Source organism: Mustelus asterias, chromosome 15 (genome assembly GCF_964213995.1).
Source record: "Mustelus asterias chromosome 15, sMusAst1.hap1.1, whole genome shotgun sequence".
Lineage (NCBI taxonomy): Eukaryota > Metazoa > Chordata > Chondrichthyes > Carcharhiniformes > Triakidae > Mustelus > Mustelus asterias.
The window spans coordinates 44,610,728-44,635,510 of NC_135815.1; the positions used below are offsets into that span (position 1 = coordinate 44,610,728).

Below are 24,783 nucleotides of genomic sequence, written 5' to 3' on the forward strand. Positions count from 1 at the left end.
TCCCAGCTGGCATTAAAATATCAGTTAAAGTGATACATCCAAGGTGAGATCAGGAGAGGAACTTAAGACGAATGTGGGTGCCATCTCTGCTTGCGTGTTGGGAGCCAGCACCCACACAATCACAAAGCAAATTCTATATGTGCACGGTGGGCACATGTTCCACGTGTAATCATTGCAGCGGGGGATGCCTGTCCACCTCATCAACTGCTGAAGTCAGGATCGTACCAAAGAGTAGTGGTCATGAAAGAAAAATTAATGACTACTGAGGATGCAATGATGGCATGGATGTGGAGACACTGTTATGATATGAACATTGTATATAGGTTTCACGGTACATTTAGTACATTTGACTATTGTGTGTATTATGCGCACTTGTCAAAAGCCCCCCTTCAGAGGGCATTTTGCAATGTCTTGCTTCAAATTTGGTAGTCATTGCTGAAAGAAGAGACTGTGGGGCATCTTACCTATGTAGGTAACAATGTGGCAGTGTGTTAGAGTTCAGTCTTTATTGAATGGTAATGTATGTGTTGTGATTTGTTTCTCAAGGTGATGCAACATGACTGAACATGCAGCATCTGCTGATCTCCTCATAAATGACGCACCAAGGAAGTGGCCTGAGGTCACTGACAAGCAAAAGAACTCCTGTGCTGCTCCTGAAATCGTGGCCTTGATAATGTGAGCAAGGAGCAGAGAGATGGCTCAAGATAGTTTCATTGACTTGTCTGTCTGTGCAAAGCTGATAACATCAGGAGGAGTCATCACTTTTCATCCCACGTGAGAATTACCCACTCGCCTTGGTCTTCTGGGCTTGGAGGATGTGTGAGGTAGCTTTGGATGGAGGTTGGCAAAGGTGGATACAAAATTGGAGCAGGCAAAGGCTTCCAGATGAACAAATGATGGTCAGGTATGTGCATCATACATGGCCAAAACAGTTAAAGGTGAGGTTGTCCCTCACAACCTCTGGCTCAGATTCCACATGTTATCCTCATCTGAGGTGATTAGTAGCTCCCCTATGTCTGAGCTCGACAATTCTTCTCCCCTTTTGTAATGGCATATTGTGCAATGCACAGTAGACGGTGACAATCCTGGACACCATCTGTGGCTTGTATTGTAAAGCTCTGCCAGAGCAGTCAAAGCATCAGAAGTGCATTTTGAGCAATCCTGTGGTCTGTTCTATTATGCTGTTTAGCAATGTGCAGCCTTGTCTCACTCCTCCACAGGGCTTGGGATGATGCACTGGGTGTCATTTGTCTCCTTCTGAGGGGATAACCCTTGACACCCACAATCCCAGACCGCAATTGGATAGAAATCTCAAATAGCTGTGGCAGCTGGGAGTTACTTTAGTGTGTGCATCATGAGAGCTCCATGGAAAATGGGCACAGGGCTACCTGATTCTTATTTAATGGTCACCTGCCAGTTCCCAAAGAGCCCTAGGTAGTGCGCATTCTGAACACGTGCTGACATACCAATACTCTTCAACCTTACTTGGTTTCCTTCTGACCTCACTCAGCTGATGCTAGCTGATGGCCTCGTGCTGTGTCATGTTATTGTGTGACCTAGGCCCTCCTCTGGTGAATCCTCTCCTCCACAGCCCCATATTAAAAAGAAATTGGGTGCTTGACCCCCTACAAATTCACAGAATGAACTGTGTAAAGAAGGCCAGCAAAGACATGAACAGCTCCGTTGACCTGGCTTCTATTTTTAAGGCATCTTCAGTTGACCAATGGGAATGTATGACCGTCCCGTGGGCCACATCAAGAACTCCTCCCACAACAACCTGATCTCCTATGAGGTAAAAGTTTCCTAGCAGCAAGTGACCTCCTGCAAGGTAGCAATTATAGCAGTCTACTGATGGATACAATGACCCTGCAACTGCAGCTCATTCAACTCCGCCCTTTCTCTCTCTGTCACCTTTGTTCTTGCCACCTTCCCCGCTCTTACAGTGCTCATTAAATACTGTCCACGGTCTTCAGGCTTGTAAGTGGCCGTTTAATGGGGGTGGATTTGTCCCTGCCTCTCCACCTTCCTTCCCTTTGTCTCTCAGGAGAGACAAGAACAAACACAGTGGACCATAACCAAGCGTAGGAAATATCTGCCAATAATCCTTTCCACATAAATGTTCGGGCAGCCCCCAGGAAGCTTTTCACCATTGCATAATAGCCAAGGTCATGCCACAATATTCTTGTTGCCAAAAATATGACTCATGTTCTTCAAAGCTCTCTTACTCTCTGAGAAAAACAAAACTCCAAGCATATGACTTCACAATCTACTTTCTCCATTTAATTGGATAGCCTCTCCTTCTATCTGACCCCATCGCATCAAGCAACCGTACCTACTTCTGTCAATGTGCTGAATAACTTAAAGATTTAATCGGAGTCCAGTTTCCCTGTGAATCTAAAAGGTACTGAGGTGACTTCCCTTTTTCAGATGCAAAGGATGGAATCTTCTGCTCCATACTTTCAGTGCTGTGATATTCAAATGGAATTCATGCCTTTGAATGTCAGCCCAGGTCCTTATTTAAAGAAAGCCGTGCAATGCTGGTCTGAGGAATCAGATGATCTTCCAAGGGACTGGTTCGAGTGAATATTTAAGAACTCAGCGACCAACCTGAATGATTAAGCCACCACAGTAACAGACTTCATTAGTAAGTGCGTAAAAGACTGTGTGACAAAGAAGCAAATCCTTGTGTTTCCCAACCAGAAACCATGGATGAACAGGGATATCCACTGCTTACTGATGTCCAGGTCTGAGGCACTCACGTCAGGTAATCCTGACCTATACCACAAATCCAGATACAAACTACGGAGAACCATCAAAAATGCCAAGAGACAGTACCGGACCAAGCTTGAGTCCCAGGCTAGCAACACGAACACCCTCTCGACTGAATCCTCTACTTACTAACCGGCAGACCGCAATCAGTAAGGAAAGGCAATGACACCTCCTCCACGATTATCCTCAACACCGGTGCCCCACAAGGCTGTGTCTTGAGCCCCTTACTATACTCCTTATACACTTACAACTGCGTGACCAAATTCCACTCCAACTCTATTTCAAGTTTGCTGATGACACCACTGTAGCAGGTCAGATCTCAGGGCGGCACGGGAGCACAGTGGTTAGCACTGCTGCTTCACAGCTCCAGGGACCTGGGTTCGATTCCCGGCTTGGGTCACTGTCTGTGTGGAGTTTGCACATTCTCCCCGTGTCTGCGTGGGTTTCCTCCGGGTGCTCCGGTTTCCTCCCACAGTCCAAAGATGCGCAGGTTCGGTTGATTGGCCATGCTAAAAATTGCCCTTAGTGTCCTGAGATGCATAGGTTAGAGGGATTAGTGGGTAAATATGTAGGGATGTGGGGGTAGGGCCTGGGTGGGATTGTGGTCGGTGCAGACTCGATGGGCCGAATGGCCTCTTTCTGTACTGTAGGGTTTCTATGAAACAATGACAAGGCACAGTACAGAAAACAGATGGGGAATCTAGTGAAATGGTGCGATGACAATAATCTCTCCCTCAATGTCAGTAAAAAGGAGATAGTCATCGACTACAGGAAATGTAGTGGAGGAAATGCCCCTGTCTACATCAACGGGGATGAAATGGAAATGGTCAAGAGCTTCAAGTTTCTAGGTGTTCAGATAACCAACAGTCTGTCCTGATCCCTCTACACCGATGCTATAATTAAGGAAGCCCACCAACACCTCTTCTTTCTCAGGAGGCTAAGGAAATTCTGCATGTCTGCCACGACTCTCACCAATTTTTACAGATGCACCATAGAAAGCATTCTTTCCGGATGTATCACAGCTTGGTATGGCTCCTGCTCTGACCAAGACTGCAAAAAACTACAAAGGGTTGTGAATGAAGCTCAGTCCATCACGCAAACCAATCTCCCATCCATTGACTCCATCTATACTTCCCGCTGCCTCGGAAAAGCAGCCAGCATAATCAAGGACCCCACACATCCCGGACATAGGGCCCAATTTTACCATAAAGTTGCGTCCGTTTTCGGGCATGAGAGCTTGATAAACTCGGGCGTGAGGCAAGTAGCACGACCCGTGCCGGTCTCCACGCTGGTTCCCCCTTTACCAAGGGCCGAAAATGGCCGCCATCGGGACCACACCCGAAACAGGTGCGATGTCAATTTAAATGCATTTGTATGCATTTAAATTGACTTAATGGGCTGCACATCCAACCCCTTTACCACCGCATTCGCCCATCCAGATTCGGCACGAAACAGACATGGTCCGCAAAGGCCCGATTCGGGCGCTTCAGCTTCCGAGGAGGTATGTTCCGAGCTTCCAGTGGCTCTCTGCTTGAGATCGGTGGGCTCCACTCAGATCGGTGGTGGGAGGGGCGGAGGTGGTTCAGATGGTTCCACTCAGATTGGTAGGGGGAGGGGGAGGGAGGTGGGTCAGATGGCTCTCTGACTCAGATCGGTGGGGGAGGGGGAGGGAGGTGGTCAGTTAGCTCTTTGACTCAGATCGATCGGTGGAGGGGGGGTTCTGCTGCCACTCTGCCTCTGCTCAGTGAGGATGAAGATGGGTCCACTGCCACTCTGCGTGTGATCGATGGGTGGGGGGGGAGGGGGGGCAGGAGGCCGTGATCGCTATTAACGTTGTGGGGGTGAGGCATTGTCTGTGGGGGCCAGGGGGAGGCATTATCCGACCCGGAAGCGATGTGGCAGAGGAGCGTTTTTCTATTTTTTTTTCTGCGCATGCGCAGTTGTTGGTGCCGATCAGAGCTGCAGCGTTTTGGGCGCATTAAGACTCACCCACAGGCTTCTGCAGCGCGATTCGGAACCACTGCTATTTTTTCAGGCAGAGTGCCAGATCTGAAACACTCCCAGTTTCAAGTCTGCCCAACACTTAGAATCAAAATGATAAAATAGGGCCCATACTCTCTTTCCATCTTCTTCCGTTGGGAAAAAGATACAAAAGTCTGAGGTCACGTACCAGCCAACTCAAGAACAGATTCTTCCCTGCTGCCGTCAGACTTTTGAATAGACCTACCCTGCATTAAGTTGATCTTTCTCTACACTCTAGCTGTGACTGTAACACTATGTTCAGCACCCTCTCCTTTCCTTCTCTCCCATGTACTTTGTGAATGGTAAGTTTTGTCTGTATAGAGCGTAAGAAACAATGCTTTTCACTGTATCCTAATACGTGTCAATAATAAATCAAATCAAATATTTCTGCAATCACGTTACAACTACTGGCTAGCTTTTGCATTGACAGATGACACTGAATTACATAAAGTACAACCAAAAAGGTCACTCGGCCCAACTATTCTATATCAGTGTTTATGTTCCACACAAGCCTCCTCCCAACATTTAATCAAACCCTATCTGCAAATAATTCTACTACTTTCACATTCTTATCCAGCTTCTCCTTCAAAAGATCCATGCAACTTCACTCAACTAGTGGTAGCAAGTTCCACATTTTAACCACTGTCTGGGTAAAAACTGTTGACAAGCCATGCACGTCTGATGAACAGTTCGGTTTGTCTTTGTTTCCCTTTTGATGATAATTAAAATTGGAGATGATCGAACAAGATAAGTGCAGGGGAAGAAATGTTAAATCAGCAATGGCAGATAGAGCTGCAGTTCAGGGGAAGGTTGCTCCTCAAATATTACAACAGGAGTGGAGTAAAGATCATTCGAATTTGTTAAGGCAGAACAGAAAGGGAGTGTACTTTGGGAAACCATGCAATCAAGATGAGAATTGGTGGATAGAAGTATTGTGATGTTGACTCTTTCTGACTTATTCCTCCCCCTCCACAGCGTGTTTCACAGTAGCGGGAGACAATGCACTACATGCTGGCCTCAGGACTTTCTGGTCCCATTGTTGTCAGCAGAATTTCCTGTTGCATTCACCCTTTGCCACCAGGAGGGTGGGGGTGCGCCATCGGCAGGACCATAAGATCCCGCCGGAGTAAACGCCCGCAAAATTTTGACAAAGGTCTTGTTACCATTTAAAGTTTGCATTGTGCATGAGGGGTGGAAATGGGCTGCCATTTAAAGGCAAGACAGCTACTTAAAGCAAGGGTGACCATGTATTTGGTGGGCAAAGTTGCATGTCAGTGCAACATTTTTGACTGGCAATGGAAATTTCACATGTTTATGCCTCAGGTTGATAGATGGCAAATGTAAGCGTTCCTGTCTGAAATGGATATGAGAGGATTGTCCTTTTTGGCTCTCCAGGTCTTACTCCTCACAGGACAGTAGTGCTACATATATTTCTGCACATGGTGACAAGGTTAGTAGTGCATCCATTAACCTCTGGGAGCATGTCTGTTGAGGAACACTAATTTGGGTTATTTGCCAGTGAATGTATTAAGTCTGTCTATGTGAAGTTCATTTTGTCTTGCTCATGTCTCGCCCATCACCATGAGTGAATACAGTATCCTGTGGCAAACACAGATACAATAACATAAAAAGATATGTCAAAGGAAACAGCTATCATTTAGAATATTATGTAACATCTAACCAGAAGCACCGAACACTGTGTCATATCCTCATACTAAACATGAAAAATGAAGGCCCAAGCAGTCCTGGAGTTATCTTCTGACACCTTCCTAGCTTTGAAATATCTCTAATTTCTGAATAGTTTCTTTGAAGGTATACTTCCATCAAACAATCCCATCACCTTTTGTGAACATATGTCCTCTGGCTTTAATTGCTTTCAAGCTTTCTAGTACTCAATAATATTTGTTCTACTTCACTTTGCTATTTAATTTGTACTGATAAATGTCAAGGATTGAGTACTTCAACACTGAAACAACCACAAGCAATCAAATGCTTAATACCTGATGATTATGTTTGCCACCCTCGATTATGCTTGCTACCCTCTCTCAGTTACGGTCAACAAAGTGTCATTCAAATGGAAGCCAATAATGTACTATCAATCTTCTGTAAATTTATGGTTAGAGCAAATGAAATAGCGACACAACACGCTACATACTAGTTAGAAATGTATGCCGTTGGAGCTGAGATATTCCACATGTTCTTCTTGTGAAATCAGGTTATCCTTTCTTAAGCTCCAAGTTGCCATAACTTCTGCTGATAAGGTAGCATCCGCTTAGCTGCTACATTCACAGTTATGCACAATAAAAATATAACCGCCGTAAATATCCTGCAAAACAGATGCTGCATTCAGTCTGTACTAGAAGTCTTGGGAACATCTTGGAATTTTTATCAATGTCTTCAAAGGTGTTGTAGCTAGTGATAAAGGTACCTTAACAGCAGGCAGTTTGCTGGAAAGTAGGAAGTGTACCGCAAAATGGTATTGCGAACTTTTTCAAGAACTTGTACAGTAAGATGTCCAAAGGAAAGCCAACACTTTATAAATATTCATTTTCTAAGGGTGCAACTTTAAAAGTGTCACTTTGGTACTTGCTTCTGAACCAGAGGATATGGATTCAAGCCCCACTCCAGGATTTAAATAAACAGATGATAAAATTTTGTACCATTTCTCTTAATCATCCCCCTTTGAAGAGCTGAGGAATTCCTGAAGAAGTGGTGTAAACAGTGTCGATTCTGTTTCTCCTGGGTTCCCATGGATTTTCTGCTGGAGTTATGGTGGATGATCAAGAAAGATGCATAGAAATTCAGCTCCATAACCTTCAGAAGGATACTGAGAGAATATTGAGATGTCAGAGGTGCTATATCTTTCAGATGACCCCTGACTCCTGAAAGCTACTATCTAGTAATAACTATATCAGTAAAACAACACTACATTGCCCCAGGTCGCAATGGCTTTTTTCAAGTGGACTGGAGGGAGCAGGTGCAGATACATCTTTTGTCGTCTAAAAGTGACAGAGGCCAAATACATGGTAAGAGAATAAGATACACAGGACCTCTTATCCCTACCTTTGTGGAAATAATTCCATTGTAACAGTAGGATTCAGGAATAGGCATTAGTGAGAACAACTTCAATGCAGAAATGCATGACTTGCACTCGATCTTACACATTAGGTAGTTGATGTACAAGATTTAATTTGGACATGGAAAACATTCAGGTTTTCATAGATTGTTGTCATGGCTTTTTGCGGAACTTCAGTTCACTGCGTTAATTGTTATGGCTGAAAGCTAATGATGCATGATCATTTAGCTAACATAATGGAGAGCATGCAGGCTGTACTGTGTGTGAGATTATCAAATATTTGGATATTATCTTAGCTAGATAGATGTAAGCTCATGAAACCATAATACAAATAAGCTTTGAATAACTTTGGCAGGAAATCATCAATCTGGAAAGGGGTGTGCCTGTAGCAATGACCATTCACAGATATATATATCCTTTGAAGCAAGAATTAAAATAATTTTGCTCTGATATAAGATAGCAAAGGGCCTTGATATTTCAGGTGCCATGATCAGTGATACTGTGTTGTTTATCATTCTAACATTACAATCCTTCAAAATGGAAAGGATGTGTTTGCTCTCTGCTTGCTGTGTGACAACTGGTAAAGATAAAAGAAAACAACTAAGTGTAAATGGACTTCAAGACAAACTAGACCACCAAGGTATAATAATGTCTCAATAAAATTGCACAAAATATTGTGTGTTTATGTGCATCTGATACAATTTTCATGAAGCATATTGAGAAACAAATTAATTAATATGACATCAAATTTAACAACCACAATCAAAGGGAGGTCATTAAGTGAATTGCATTGAAATCATATTGATTGCATTATTTATTGTAACATTTTTGTTGGATGATTGATTAAGTTAACAATGGAGTGTAGTTTTTAATCCCAAAACGGCCACCATAAGAAAACGATGGGCGGAATTCTCCAGCCGTTCATACCCTGCTGCTGCTGCCAGTGAGACCAGAGAATTTGGCACTCAGCCAAATCTCCATTCACTGCAGCGGGACCGGAAAATCCCAGCTGCGGGCGAGGTCGGAGAATCTGGCCTGAGAATTACAGTCTGTTAGTTTTCATACTTTTAATTTCTAGGCCAATTTTATCATTCCAGTTCCATGTAAAATATTCCTGAATATCCAGACAAGAAAGCTATTAAGCTCAGGAAAATACTGCAGATGCTGGAATCTGAAACAAATAGGGAATGCTGGAAAATCTCAGCAGGTCTGACAGCATCTGTGGAGAGAGAATAGAGCCAACGTTTCAAGTCTGGATGACCCTTCGCCAAGAAAGTTATTAAGCTAAACAAAATAGTCCAAAGATGTGTGGGTTAGGTTGATTGGCCATGTTAAAATTGCCCCTTAGTGTCCTGGGATGCGTAGATTAGAGGGATTAGCGGGTAAAATATGTAGGGATATGGGGGTAGGGCCTGGGTGGGATTGTGGTCGGTGCAGACTCGATGGGCCGAATGGCCTCTTTCTGTACTGTAGGGTTTCTATGATTTCTATGATTTCTATGACTGCGGATGCTGTATTGAAACAAACAGGGAATGATGGAAAATCTCAGCAGGTCTGACATCATCTGTAGAGAGAGAAAATGGATGGTAGGATTCCCGGGACTCCCCCGCAGTATGTTTCTCAGCAACGGAAGGCAACCCACCATTGATCGGTGGTGGGATCTTCTACTCCCGCCACCGACTTTCTAATGAATCCACCCCCTGCTGATGGGGAACCTACGGTCGAGGGCCCCGTCGACATGACTGGAAGATCCCACCGCTAACCAATGGCCTGAAGATCCCATCCAATGTTAATGTTTCGAGTCCTTCTGGCTCTGCATCAGAACTGAGTGAGAGGGAAAATCTGTTGGATACTGTATTGTAGCTGGAAGAAACTGTAACAAAAGTGTAGCAAATTTAAGAACAAGAGATAGATGAAAGTTATTATATGGACATCGAAAAATAGGAACAAGAGTAGACCATTTGATACATCAAGCATGATGTGTCATTTAATAAGATTATGGCTGATCTATGATCCAATTCTTGCCTTTGCTGCATTCCTCTTAACTTCTGATTCACAAAAATCTATCAATCTCAGATTTAGAATTAACAATTCGACGAGCATCAAGTTCTATCTGCAGCAGAGAGTTCCAAATTTCTTGCACTCTTTCTGTGAAGAAGTGTTTCCTATTTTTCTAATTTTAACAGTTGTAAGATCGGGCTCTAATTCTTAAGACTATACTCCCCAGCCAGAGAAAATAGGTCCTCCTTATTTACCCTTTCAATCAAGTCATCCTGCAACCTTCTAAACTCCAAGGAATACAAACCTAGTTTGTATAATTTCTCCTCATAATATAACGCTTGGAATGTGAGTATCCTACTACATTGCACACCCTCCAAGACCAATATATCCTTCCTGAGGTGTGGGGCCCAGAGCTGCTCACTCTACTCCAGGTATGGTCTAACCAGGGCCTTGTATACCTAACACATAACTATGACACCCTTTCAATAACACTCTCGTTCCTCTGTTACATAAAAGACAAGGAAACATTAGAATCAATACCTAACTGGATTTCTAAATTATTCATGAGACAACATACAAACATATGGAAATAAATGTCAGCCAGGAAAAGACCAGCTGGTCTATCTAGCCTGTTCAGTATATTTATGATGCCTTCAGCATCGCACATTAAGACATTTCCTATCATCTAGGTGCCATGCAAACACCTGGGATGAAAAACCGAGAGTCAACTAAGGGAATAAAAATCTAGAAAATTTCTCCCTCATTATTCTAGGCAACCTACACTAGTTCAGGAGACTACATTGACCGTCATCCCTATCTCTTGTACGCTGCTCCAATCAATAACCGAGACAGCTCTCTCTTAAAAGTACGTAACAAATCAGCACTAATTGTACACACCAGCAACTTGTTTCACCCAAAATAAAAGTAAAGTACTGCAGATGCTGGATTCTGAAACAAGAACCGAGAAAGCTGGAAAAACTCAGCAGGTCTGGCAGCATCTGTAAGGAGCGAAAACAGAGTTAATGTTTTGAGTCCGTTTGACTCTATCAAGTGGGGAGAGGAGGGCAGAAAATCCCAGCCAGTGTGCTAGGGAGCTGATAAACAGACTGGTCCCTCAATAGATGGGGATTGTTGAGGAGCCTCATCTTCCAATGCATTGTTTAATGTCCACCAGCATTCATGACTGGATGTGGCAGAACTGTAGAGCTTAGTTCTGCCCCGTTGGCTGTGGAATGCTTAGCTCTGTCTATCACATGCTGCTTAAGCTGTTTGGCATGCAAGCTGTAGCCTGTTCAGGTTGACACCTCATTTTTAGGTATGGTTGGCGCTGCACCTGGCATGCCCTCCTGCACTCATTAGCTTTATCAAACACAATCTGTCCTTTTCAAATCAATTCTGGATCTCCTTATTTAACTCAAACCTCGCCAAATGCCTGCTGATTTTTCTTCCTGATTATTGTGTCTGAAACTTTTTCCACCACTGATATTAAACTGATTGACCTTTAGTTACCTTGGATGCCAGCATCCTCAATGATGAGGAAGCCCAGCATATATCATAACATAGAATCCCTACAGTTCAGAAAAAGGCCATCCAGCCCATCGACTCTGCACCGACTCTCTGAAATAGCATCCCACCCAGACCCTGCTCTCCGCCCGATCCCTGTAATCCTGGCAGCACAGTGGCAGAGTGGTTAGCATTGCTGCCTCACAGCACTAGGGACCTGGGTTCGATTCCAGCCTTGGGCGACTGTCCGTGTGGAGTTTGCACATTCTCCCTGTGTTAGGGTGGGTTTCCTCCGGGTGCTCTGGTTTCCTCCCAAAGTCCAAAGATATGCAACCAGCATAATCAAAGACCCCAGGTACCCCGGACATATCTCTTCCACCTTCTTACGTTGGGAAAAAGATACAAAAGTCTGAGATCATTACCAACCAACTCAAGAACAGCTTCTTCCCTGCTGCCATCAGACTTTTGAATGGGCTTGCAATATATTAAGCAGATCTTTCTGTATACCCCAGCTGTGAATGTAACACTGTATTCTGCACCCTCTCCTTTCCTTCCCCGCTATGTACTCTATGAATGGTATGTTGTGTCTGTATTGCGCGCAAGAAACAATACTTTTCATTGTATCCCAATACCTGTGACAATAATAAATCAAATCAAAATCAAATGCCTTTATATCTTTCCTAGAGTAAGAGTGTCACATTTGCCACTCTCAATCCTTTGAAACTTCTCCCCTTTTTAAAGGAGTTTGGGATATACTGCGAGCCCTGTGGTAGCTCCACATCCACTTTCTCTGACAAACTGGGATGCCAGCCATGCAGACGAGACCCTCTTGTCAGCTCTAAACCAGACTTGCAGTGCATCCAGTCAATGAATTTTCAACCTATCCCAATCTCACTAACTGTCCTGTCTGGAGACAATACACATCTCTTTAACCTGTGCTTAACGCTCTCTCCACTCACATTGTCTGTACCTTTAAGACTTGATTACCTGTAAAGACTCGCATTCCAACCATTATTTTGTAAATTGAGTTTGTGTCTTTATATGCCCTGTTTGTGAACAGAACTCCCACTTACCTGACGAAGGAGCAGTGCTCCGAAAGCTAGTGGCTTTTGCTACCAAATAAACCTGTTGGACTTTAACCTGGTGTTGTGAGACTTCTTACTGTACTATTTACGTGCCCATAGAAGAGTTTTGGCTTCCCCGTTATTTTAATTGCCATTCTATTCTTCATATTCTCTCTTTGCTAGCTTTATATTCATCTTTACTTGCCCTCTTAACTTATTGTATTTGGCCGGCCTCTTGCTTGGAGAATTCACTTGAAGTGCATCATATACCCTCTTTTGTTGCTCTATTATATTTTCTATCTCCATTGTGATCCAAGGGAGTACTGGCTTTGGTTCCCATGCCTTTCACCCTTGTTGCAATGTATATAGCCTGCGCCTGAAACATCTCTGACTTAAAGATAATCCATTTTTCCATTATAGTTCATCCTGTCAATCTTTGATTCCATTTTATTCTGACATTCTCCCATTTCATTGAAGTTGGCCCTCTTCCACTCAAGATTTTCCCTTCCTTTTTTCCATTGCAAATCTAAATCTTAGGAGATGATGATCTGTCTTACCAAAGTGCATCCCAACAAACACTTGGTCCTCCTGGCCCACCTCATTCCTCAGCACCAGATCGTTCCTAGTTAGACGGAGAAGATACAGTTCAAGGAAGTTCTCCTGAGCGCATTTCAGATATTCTTCCCCCTTCTTTTTCCTTTCCTCTAACATTAACCCAATTGATGTTTAGGTAATTAATGCCCCTCAGTATGGTCCTTCCACATCTTTATGATCTCTATGGGGCAGCACGGTAGCACAGTGGTTAGCACTGCTGCTTCACTGCTCCAGGGACCTGGGTTCGAATCCCGGCTCGGGTTGCTGTCTGTGTGGAGTTTGCACATTCTCCCTGTGTCTGCGTGGGTTTCCTCCAGGTGCTCCGGTTTCCTCCCACAGTCCAAAGATGTGCGGGCTAGGTTGATTGGCCATTCTAAATTGCCCCTTAATGTCCCGGGATGCATAGGTTAGAGGGGTTAGTGGGTAAATATGTAGGGATATGTGGATAGGGCCTGGGTGGGATTGTGGTTGGTGCAGACTCGATGGGCCGAATGGCCTCTTTCTGCACTGTAGGATTCTATGTCTATCTCCCTGCAGATTTGCCCCTCTATTTTTCTCTCACTATTGAATACCCCAAATAGCCTGACTATAGCTTTCTTTCTTCTCAACTCTAAAGTATACCCTCTCCATCTTCTCTATCTTCTCTTTCCAACAGTCCAATGTCTTCCATAATCTGTACTGCCACTCCACTACCTGTTTCTGCCTTCCTTATCTTTTCAGAACATTTTTTATCTTTGAGTATTAATTATCCAGTCCTCACAATTTTAAAGCCATAATTTCATTATTGCCACTGCATCATAATTCCCACACAGTTATATGTGCTTGTAGCTCAAGAACCTTATTTACCATACTTTGTCTGTTGACATATATACATTGTAACCCTGTCTTTGCATTCCTTGTTGACCTTCTTAGTCTGCTCCTATCCAATATTTCATGATATAATAGAATATAACTTCATTCTCTAGTACTATCCATACTCTCATCCCCCAACCAATTTAGTTTAAACCCTTCCCAACCATGCCTGAATGTCCCCCTAACGCTTTGCTGTTCCCTCTGATGCAGTCCCTTGCCTATTGATGCCATGGTTTGGAATGAACATCTTCAAGGCATCACCACTCTCAGCAGTCTCCAAGGCTGAATAAGGATTTGAGAATGGCGCACATTTTGAAGATTCCTGCGCTTGCGACAGCTTCTTCCCTGCTGCCATCAGACTTTTGAATGGACTTACCAATTTGATCTTTCTCTACACCCTACCTATGATTACAACACTACGGGGGGCAATTCTCCCATCCCGTTCACCATGGGAATCATAGTGGGCGGGGGGAGGGGGCAGAGGGGGGCGCGGTTACAACACAAAGGTCCATTGACTTCGGGCAGGATTCTCCGGTTTTGGGGCGAGTGCAGCCAAGGAATCCCACCCAACATTCCACACCCCCTCCTTTCCTTCTCCACTATGTACACTATGAATGGTATGCTTTGTCTGTATAGCGCGCAAGAAACAATACTTTTCACTGTATACCAATACATGGGGTGGCATGGTGGCACAGTGGCACAGAGGCACTGCTGCCTCACAGCACCAGGGACTCAGGTGCAATTCCCAACTAGGGTCACAGTCTGTGCGGAGTCTGCATGTTTACCCCCGTGTCTGTGTGGGTTTCCTCCAGGTGCTCCAGTTTCCTCCCACAGTCCGAAAGACGTGCTGGTTAGGTGCGTTGGCCATGCGAAATTCTCCCTCAGTGTACCCGAGCAGGCGCTGGTGTGTGGCGACTAGGGGATTTTCACAGTAACTTCATTGCAGGGTTAATGTAAGCCTACTTGTGACTAATAAATAAACTTTATGTGACTATAATAAACCAAATCAAATTAAATCAAAAACCCTGCTTCTTCTTAGACTTCAGCATGGCACCCATTTACCCTGAACATGTGCCAGCTGTGAGATCACCACCTCTAGAGCATCTGACCCAGGAATTTCACAGCCTCCCTGATTCTCCACAGTGACTATAGCTTTCCCACAAGCTCAGAAATCCTGAGCTCAAACTCAAACAGTCGGAATGCTTTCCTGCATATGTTGTCCCTCAAGACAAGCCAGAGGGTGTGGTACATGTCAGTCCTAAAGACAAACGAGAAGGCAGGTACTGAGGAAGATAGAGAAAGCCACAGATCTCAGCTGCACATTTCCGATCTAAAATGTCTCTAATCCCACTGTTAGAATCTGATTAGTACCTTGTTTAAACTATTAATTTAAATTCATGCCTCCAGGCCTGCTCTGTGCTAATACTCATTAATTCATTCACTGTCATACTTACCCCTGCTCATGTTAAGATTATTTTCCTTTTTCTTCTTTGTTTCCTTGCTCTTTGGCACTCAAACTCACTCTGCACCGGAAAGAGAGTTAATGGCCTACATTTAATATGGACCCAATGGCTTTGGTGGATCACCCAAGACAGGCTCCCCACCCCCAAGAGCTGCCAGGCAAGAGGACTGGCAACTCTTCCAGATGTGCGGCTTAGGTTGAATGGCTATGCTAAATTGCCCCTTAGTGTCTGGGGATTAGCAGGATAAATACATGGGGTTATAGGGATAGGGCCTGGGTGAGATTGTTGTCGGTGCAGACTCGATGGGCCAAATAGCCTCCTTCTGCACTGCAAGGGTTCTATTAATCTATGATTCTGTGATTCTTGATTGTTAAAGGGATCAAAGATTATGGGGAAAAAGCAGGAGAATGGGGTTGAGAAACTTATCTGCCATGGTTGAATGGCAGAGCAGACAGGATGAGTCGAATGGTCTAATTCTGCTGCTATATCTTATGGTCTCACCTGCACATCTCTGGACTGTGGGAGGAAACCGGAGCACCCGGGAGAAACCCACCCAAAGACAGGGAGAATGTACAAACTCCACACAGGCAGTCACCCAAGACCAAATTCGAACCCGAATCCCTGGCGCAGTGAGGCGGCAGTGCTAACCAGTGTGCCACCGTGCCGCTGTCCCCACCCTCCCTCCCCCCAGAGTCTCTCACAGCAGGGCATAAAATTCTGTCCAATGTTTCAGGTCAACAATGATAATAGGGCATTGAAACATTAACTTTGTTTCTTTTTCCATACATACCGCCTAATGTACCATTTTCTCTTTTTATTTCAGATTTCCAGCGCCGACAGTATTTTACTTTTGTTTAACATCTAGCCCAGCATCTGTCTCTGTGCAATCTGTAAGAGTGACCTCTGGCCATCCCGAACTGATCTGACTGAAACAATTTGTCAGCCTTGTCACAATCATTGTTTTACGGTCATTGATCAAACGAATCAAGTATATAAACTCAGCTTTGTAAGCCTATCTGGGTATTTAAGGTACTTTAAACTGGGAATCGATCTTTGCAGCCTGTCTCTGAACCTTTTCCAAAGCCTCAATATCACACACCATGTGAGGGGATCAAAACTGGACACAGCGGCCAGAATTTTACCGGCACGCCCGCCCAAGGCTCGTAAGATCGCGCTTGGGGCCAACGGAAAATGCTGTTCTGCAAGCCTCGCCTGCCCTGAAATTGGTGCGGGCGTGCTGGTAAAATCATTTTAAATGAGGCCATGCTAAGTTAGGCTTTGTCCATTCCAGTCTTTTTAAGAGTGGCAACTCTTAATCACTGCCAAGACTTCATTGCACTGATGATTAATTTTTACAAGTTTTGTAATTACTTGCTGAGAGATTTTTTTTAAATTCTTTCACTTTTCCTTTCTCTATCTTCCCTCTTAATCTGGTCTGTCTTCCTCTTTTATTTTGCTGTCTATACTGGATTTGACGCCATTCTAACTTACACTTCCTTGTTCAGACCTTGTGCTGCTTGTTAATAATTCTCGATTTGATTAGTTAAGGAGATACACAGTTGCTTGTCGTGTTCAGTCAGGTCCCAGTTGCTCTGTCGTGGGCCCCGAACTGTTTGGATGTCCTGCTGATAGCAACTTGCCATCCAAAGCTCCATTGAAAGTTTATGTGCTGGCACTATTTGTTCACCTTGTACAGCAAAATCTGTATTATTATCTTGCGGTTAGATGGATGTACCCTGTGTCAAGTCTGTTACATCCAAAGCTCATTTAGAAAAAAACATGCTGTTGCATTATCATTGCGATGTGCTAGCCTGTTGTTTCCCAGGTAGATAGATGAATCTGGAACACATGATGAACAATGCGCCAGTGGGTTCAATCTGCAAATGAAGCCAAGCACTGCCAGAAGCCAATACAATCATCTTCTGGTATCTGCATGGAGCATCTGGTATAGAAATTCATGGATGCTGCCACCACCCATGTTATGGATAAATACAGTGACAATCTGAAAGAATAGGTTGAAGGTGGCATGTAACCGCTAACACACTGAGCCCTGTTGCTCTCTCTGTCAATACCAAATAATTGGATCTAGTCATGTCAATTGGCCATTCTTCTTCCCCTTTATTTACTTTGTGATGTTGTACAGCTATCGCCAGCAACAAATCAATCTTCATTCATGTTTACTGCCATTTGATAGTATAGTCAATCAATTATATATGTGCTTGCAGAATTAAAACTTCAAGTATGCGCCACAGCACCCAAGGAATACAATGATAATTTCATGTGGAAAATAGCTGGTTAACATCATTTAGTTATGCCTGCCTCCAACAGCTGATCCAATTAGTATTTTAGTCACTCCTGTCTGGTTGTTTATAGCTCAATCTGGAAAACGCCAAGAAAAAGTTAGATTATTGTTAAAATAGCCAATGTAAGTGGTAAAATTACCAGAGAAACTATTATTCTGGCCATTTAGCATATAATTGCATACATGCAGTTTTCCCCGCCCATTGGGAGTAGCACAATGATTTATAAATGCTTCTTTTATTCTAAAAATAAGCACTATAGTTCTGGTGTCTGGTTGCACTTATCATTAAGAACACCTGTTCACAAAAGAGACATTCTTAACATCTGTTCTTCAGATATTCCTGGGAAGAACTGCCCTGACTGCGAGAGATAAGTCTGAAGACAGTGCGAGTGACTTTTTTACATTCTAAAATTAACAAGAAGTGTATTTGCATGTCAGTAGAAATGGAATACAGTGCTGCATAGTTTTATTTACATTGGTAACTGGAACAACTCTTGTATAGCTTGGTATCACTGAGATAAGAGTTTCAGCCAGCCTGGTTACACGGTGTTCTGAGAGAATGAAGAGAGCATTGTCTGGGATGTGAGCAAACACCGTATATCCTACAAAATAAAATTTGTACAATGGAGATTAGGAATTTTGACGATGCAAAATAGTTTAATGTCTGCAAACCGATAGCTCTTGGTGTGTATCACATCAAAACAAAGCATGTGAATGAGATCTATGTACATCATTCTTTTCCCTCCAAGATAAAGAATATATTTATTTGGCACTTTATAAATCCATTTTAAACAGAATGCTTCAAAAGTCACTGAACGGAAAGGGAAATTTACATCTCACTTCTAAACTAAAGCAGAATCATAGAAGAGCATGAAAACTTTAGACAACTCATTTCTGAATAACAATTTGCAAAACTTAACAACGTTCCAAGTATTAGTGAAGAAAATCAATCTTATAAAAAAGCAGCCTTAATGAAAAACATATGCACAGAAATCTATGCACTCAACCATATGTTTCGAAAGTTCAATTACATAAGGATCACAGTCACTTTCAATTTGAGTCATTCTCAAGAAGCTGGCCACCAGCTCTCATCTATATTTTCACTTCGCTATATGCTGCCACAGCTCTTCCATTCTCATGTCATGCAACGTCACTGCTCAGTTTTGAAAATCCACATGGCTATTTCTTAGCCCTTTGCCTTCCCAGAATTCCAGTCTAGCATATATTCAACGCCTATTGTATTCTTCCTGCTGTAAGATGTAGCTAATCCATCATTTGGATGAACTCCATAGGATATACGGACATTATATTAAACCTGATACAACATGGTCAATTTCAAATAGAACAACGGACATTTTAAAGACAATATTATTTTAAAAAGTTACATTCAAGCAAAATGGCTGCAGACCAGACATCGGAATATACAATACCACCAGACCATCCAAGGAGTGAACAAGAGTCGTGACAAAGCTATCTGACAAGATTGTGCAGAGGAGTGTCGATAGCCCTGATCAACCAGGTATAACCTAGGAGAGACAATGGAAATGGTAACGCATTTTACCCCAGTTATATAGAATAATGCCTCCACTAATGGGAAAACATTTAGCAGTTCCAGGAAACCATCTTGGGACACTTAGCAGCACATCAGATACCTCCTAAAACAGTTTGGGCTCTTTGTCATTGAAGCTGATCAAATCGGTTTCATCCTATAAGCACTTTGCACCCCATTGTTTTGACATTGACCGATGGGAGGAGTCAGCCAGTTTGATTAAGGAACTGCCTTTTAAAAAATATCAAACTCTGGCCAAGAGGACACAAGAGTGGTTGACCTTTCGGCAGTTAACTCGGCAAGGAGCCCTGTGAAGAACAGTGCAGGAGAGCTGTATGACATCGGAAAGGAATGAATTCAGGTGTCCAAGTAGACAACTACTTTGTGGCAGAGGAAAGAACAAGGAAGATCCAGCAGCAAGGCAAGACATCAACTATTTTCTCAGCAGCAGCAAGGACTTTTGTTTTTAAAACGATCCGAGAAGTGGTGAGTATATTCTCTCAGCCTTCAGAAATCCCCCAATTAAGTAAAGGTTGAGGAGGGGTCTAGATTCTTCTTGTTTTTGTGTGAATCGTGTAAATTGTGTAATGCTAAGAATTTATGTTGTGCCGTTAGAGTTTTCTTTCCATAGCATAGTATTGTAGTGTCTTGTGTTTTATTGACTGAGTTTGGTTGGAGTTATTCTTGAATAAATTATTTTTAAATTAACTTTGACTAGTCTCTCTCTTTCATCGTCCATCTTGGTGAGTCACTAAAAAGCCAGAACATAATTCCGGGCTACAGAACCGTAAGGGGGCCGAGCACTTCGAAACTGCTCACTCAAGGGGTCTACTGGTCAGGAATAAACAGTGGTCTCTCTCTCTCTCTCTTGTGGAGCTGGCCCAGTGTGGCACTTCTGGGTTGTATTTTACTACCTACAAGAAAGAGAGACACATGGTCGCAGGTGGCAGCCAGGGTAACTCGTGTGGCATAAGGGTGAGCTCACTGGTCAGAAATAGACAGTGAGTCTTTCTCCCTCTCTCTTGCGAAGCTGTCCCAACGTGACACTTCTGGGTTGTGGGTTGAACACCTGCAGGAGAGAGACACCCACAGTTATCAGTGGCATCCGAGATCCATCCCTGTGGAGTAAAAGGACCTTTATGCCATCCAAACTCATCCTGCTCCGACACACAGGCCAAGCATTTATTGTTTTAGAACATAAAGCCAATAATATTTTTGAACCAAAAAAGACATTAAGGAGAAAAGATAAGCTTTGTCCTTATATCAATCCCATCCACCAGCCTTTCCAGTGTATCTCTCAATTTATTCTCTTCTAAAACAAGTGTCTTTAATCCCTATAATCCATTTATAGTTTTGGTGTCAGTTGCTTTCCCTCGTAGCTGATTGGAGAACTTCATTTGGGGAGAAAATACATTGCTGTCTTTTCTTCTTACATTTAACTTTTTAAATATTAGCTATTATTCCTGGTATTTGAACATTTTTTCTTGACCAATTTGGTCAATTTTCTTGAAAACCATGAAAACCACAATCAAATTATCTCAAAGACTCTTCTTTCACATTTTATTTTGATGGTTTGGTGTCAGTCATCAACTTCTTCCACTTGAAATATAGGGGTGATTCTCCCAGCCCACTGCGCTACTCCAGTGAGACAGAGCGGCACGGTGACACAATGCTGCCTCACAGAGCCAGGGACTACGGTTCGATTCCCAACTTGGGTCACTGTGTGGAGTTTGCATATTCTCCCCATGTCTTCGTGGGTTTCCTCTAGGTGCTCCGGTTTCCTCCCACAGTCCAAATATGTGCAGGTTAGGTGGATTGGCCATGCTAAAATTGCCCCTTAGTGTCAGGGGAGCTAGCTAGGGTAAATGCATGGGGTTATGGGGATTGGGCCTGGATGGGATTGTGGTCGGTGCAGACTCGATGGGCCAAATGGCCTCCTTCTGCACTGTAGGGATTCTATGATTCTATGATCAATGGACACTGGTTAGCAGGCTCTCCGCTGGGCGCCACAATCTCCACGCACCTCCGCGGCAAAAGTTTCTTGGAGTCACCAGCTCTGCGCTGGAAATCAATGTGAAGCTGATTTAAATATCGAAATCCCCAATTTCATCCAATTAGCGAGCCCGGGGCTGAAGTCTCCCTTGCAGGATTTACTACTGCTCCCCACTAATGGGGAACTGGTAGCCAGACCATTGAGGCCCCCCCTGCCCCCCCAGGAGGTCGGGGGTAAGGGGGTGCCCCCTGAGCAGTATCAGCCTGGCCCCCTGACACTGCCTAAGGGGCAAACTGGCAATGCCAGTGGGCATTGGGCAGTGCTAAGGGGGCAGAGTCAGAGGAGTGAGGCCTGTTAGCGGCAGGGTCTATTGGGGAATTGGAATTGGGGGGGGAGATCGATGTGGGTGGGGTGGCCTGCTGCCACACTGTCAGTGGATCACTGGAAGAGGATGGGAAGGGGATGATTGGGTACGGCCATCCAGGTTTGGGATGGGTGGTCTGCCGGGGAGGGGAGGGGGGGTCAGGACTGCTGGGGGGGGGTCGTAACTGCCGGGGGGGTTAGGGAGATTGGGGCTGGCTGGGTGGGAGGAGGGCACAGATCGGGGCTTGCCTGAAGAGGTCCGGGAGGACAGCGATCAAGGGGTGGAGGGGTCAGAGTGGTAGCAATGCAGGGTTGTGGGGCTGGCCAGCGATCGGGAGACCGGCAGTGTGGAGCAACTATGCATGTGTCGATTTCTGCTATGACAGATCGGCGCATGCGCAGTGGCTCGCTCAGCACTATGCTGTCAGCCACTCCAGCAGGAATAGGCCCCACCCCCTGATTTTCAGAGTGAATCCCATTAGGGCATTCTGCAGTGCTCAGAGTGTGGGAGATTCATTCAGAAAATCACACTTACAAAATTAGTGGGAGTTACTCCAGTTTTCACGCAAGTTCGGCGCATAGAATTTTGGGGGGAAATCACCCCACATTCATAGAATAGAATCCCTACGGTGCAGAAAGAGGCCATTTGGCCCATCGAGTCTACATCGACCAGCATCCCTCCCAGGCCCCATCCCCACAACCCCACTTATTTACCCTGACACTAATTTAGCATAGCCAATCAGCCTAGTCTGCACATCTCTGGACTGTGGGAGGAAGCCAGAGCACCCGGAGGAAACCCACGCAGACACAGGGAGAATGTGCAAACGTCACACAGACAGTAACCCAAACCAGGAATTGAACCCAGGTCCCTGGTGCTGTGAGGCAGCAGTGCTAACCACTGTACCACCATGCCAGCAATGTGGAAAATGCATTCCTCAAACAGGACCATACATTAGAGCTAACTCGACACTAACACACTCTCCTGTTGACATCTTTTCTCCCTCAGTCCAGTTTATCTGCTTTGTTAAAATTCGTTCAGTGAAAATATTGCAACTCTTCACCTCTTTCTCACACCTCTTTTGCTGACATTCAACTTCACAGGTGGATGATCTCTACCACCTCTCATTTTATTGGGAACTTTGCTTTAATATCATTTTAAAGTGGACACATTTCTCATGTGTCACTTTATTTTCACCGAAGTACACTTTGCAAAGGACTATCCACAGCACCCATCTCTGATGAACGCAATGAGGCACCAACAAGAGTGGGTTTTACTCAGCACAAGACTTGAAGTGTAGCATTGAGAGAAAACATAAATGATTACATTTCAGTAGTTATGATAGATGACTTTTAAAAATTTTGCTTATAGTTTTTTGCGTTACAGTAAAGGCTCGCCCCCAAATTCCGGGGGGGAGGAGGAAATATCAACACTCAGAAAATCAATCTTCCAGGTTCCATGAACAGTAAATGGATTCTGTGATTGTAATGGAGTAAGGCAAAATGTGTTTTCCTTTTAGCAGACTGAGGTGTGTTCTATATATGGTCTTTTGGGTGAGAGGTCAGACCCAGGTCCCTTTTTGGAATCTCAGATGAAAGTAAAAGACCTCAGTGGGTTCCCCCGCTGGCCAACATTGATCCCCCAACCAACATCATTAAAACAGATGGTTAATGGTTTGTGTCCTTGTTTTGGGGACATTGCTTCGTGCAGGCTGGCTCGTTTAGTTGTTCCACATTGCAATAGTGACTGCACTACTTTTAAAAGTGCTTCACTGGTTTAAACCCTTTGGAATGTCCTGAAATGTGGTAAATAGACGCCGACTTCTTTCTTTTTCAGCCAGACTTCTTAAGGTTCGGCGCTTGCCTCACAGCACAATGAGAAATCTGTGAATGGTTACAAAAGCCAGACACCTTGAGCTGAAACGTTTACAGATGGAGAATTATGGAACAACCTTGAGTTTATTATCTGGGCAAGTGAATACTGCAGAGACATTATGAATAATAAATCAACTGTCAGAGTACACGGCAAATTCTGGATAAACGAAAAATAAATCGCATTCTCTCCCTCCCCTGGCCCCCACCCTTCCATAGTCAGTGATGGCCAAACTCATCACACTCAAGGGAATCCCAGTGAGGTTCAGGGTGGGATTGGAAGAGGGTGTCAAAGGGTCGGTGTTGGGTTTGCAGTTTCGTTTTAGTTCAGTTTCATGTGCCTCCACGTATTCCAACAGCTGTCCCGCCTCAATGTAAAGAAGAATTATGTACTCACAGCTTGCTGTAGCCTCTGGAAAAATCCTTTGGCATATGATCGACTTCCCTGCCTTCACAAGTGATGCGATCACCCGATTCACAAGTGCAAAGTTTGGGACAGTGAGCGCAAGAAATAGGGGAGCGGACCAGGCAAAGCAATACGAGTAAAAAGAGGGGCATTTTTTTTAAAAAATGTGCTTTAGATAGTTTCTGATTGCTCCAAGAAAGTTCCGGCTCGTTAAAAATAAAGTTAATTGTAGCAAGTTCGACTGGCCGTCCCGGAGCACTATCAGGCGTGTCAGGAGCTCTGCGTTATTGGCGTCCCGGAGGCGGAGCTGCCGGAGGGGGGACACTATCAAGGGGGGAAAAAACAACATCATCCACACTGTACATCCAATCACATTCTGGAGCATTACCTTGACACTTATTTTTAAGATTGACCTCAGAACCCCGGGACACGTTATAAGGGTCTTAAGAACTCTTGTTAAGAAAACTTCCCGGCCCATAGATTTTACAACTTGCCGGATTCTTCAGATATTTCCTTTCCTCCCAGTCGAGTGCGCCAAAGCAGATCCACACAAGACCCTCCGAGGGGGCATGGTGATAAGACTCAATGCTGCAACTCCCCAGAAAGCAACCAAAAACTGTTCAAAATGGTCAATTCCAATAAGATAAAAATCATCAACGCTGGCAACATTTTAAACATGATGTGGAGATGCCGGCGTTGGACTGGGGTAAACACAGTAAGAAGTTTAACAACACCAGGTTAAAGTCCAACAGGTTTATTTGGTAGCAAAAGCCACACAAGCTTACGGAGCTCTAAGCCCCTTCTTCAGGTGAGTGGGAATTCTGTTCACAAACAGAGCTTATAAAGACACAGACTCAATTTACATGAATAATGGTTGGAATGCGAATACTTACAACTAATCAAGTCTTTAAGAAACAAAACAATGTGAATGGAGAGAGCATCAAGACAGGGTAAAGA

At 44.1% G+C, this 24,783-nt stretch overlaps 1 protein-coding gene across 1 annotated transcript in view; it reads right to left on the reverse strand.

Moving 5' to 3' along the window:
* The window catches only part of LOC144504817 (follicle-stimulating hormone receptor-like), a 186,598-nt gene extending 162,471 nt beyond the window's left edge, over positions 1-24,127 (reverse strand). Inside the window, exon 1 of the mRNA XM_078230567.1 lies at positions 23,818-24,127. Within this exon, the coding sequence (XP_078086693.1) occupies positions 23,818-23,978 (161 nt within the window). The 5' untranslated portion in view covers positions 23,979-24,127. The remainder of the gene's footprint in view (positions 1-23,817) is intronic.
* Between the last annotated feature and the right edge of the window lie 656 nt (positions 24,128-24,783).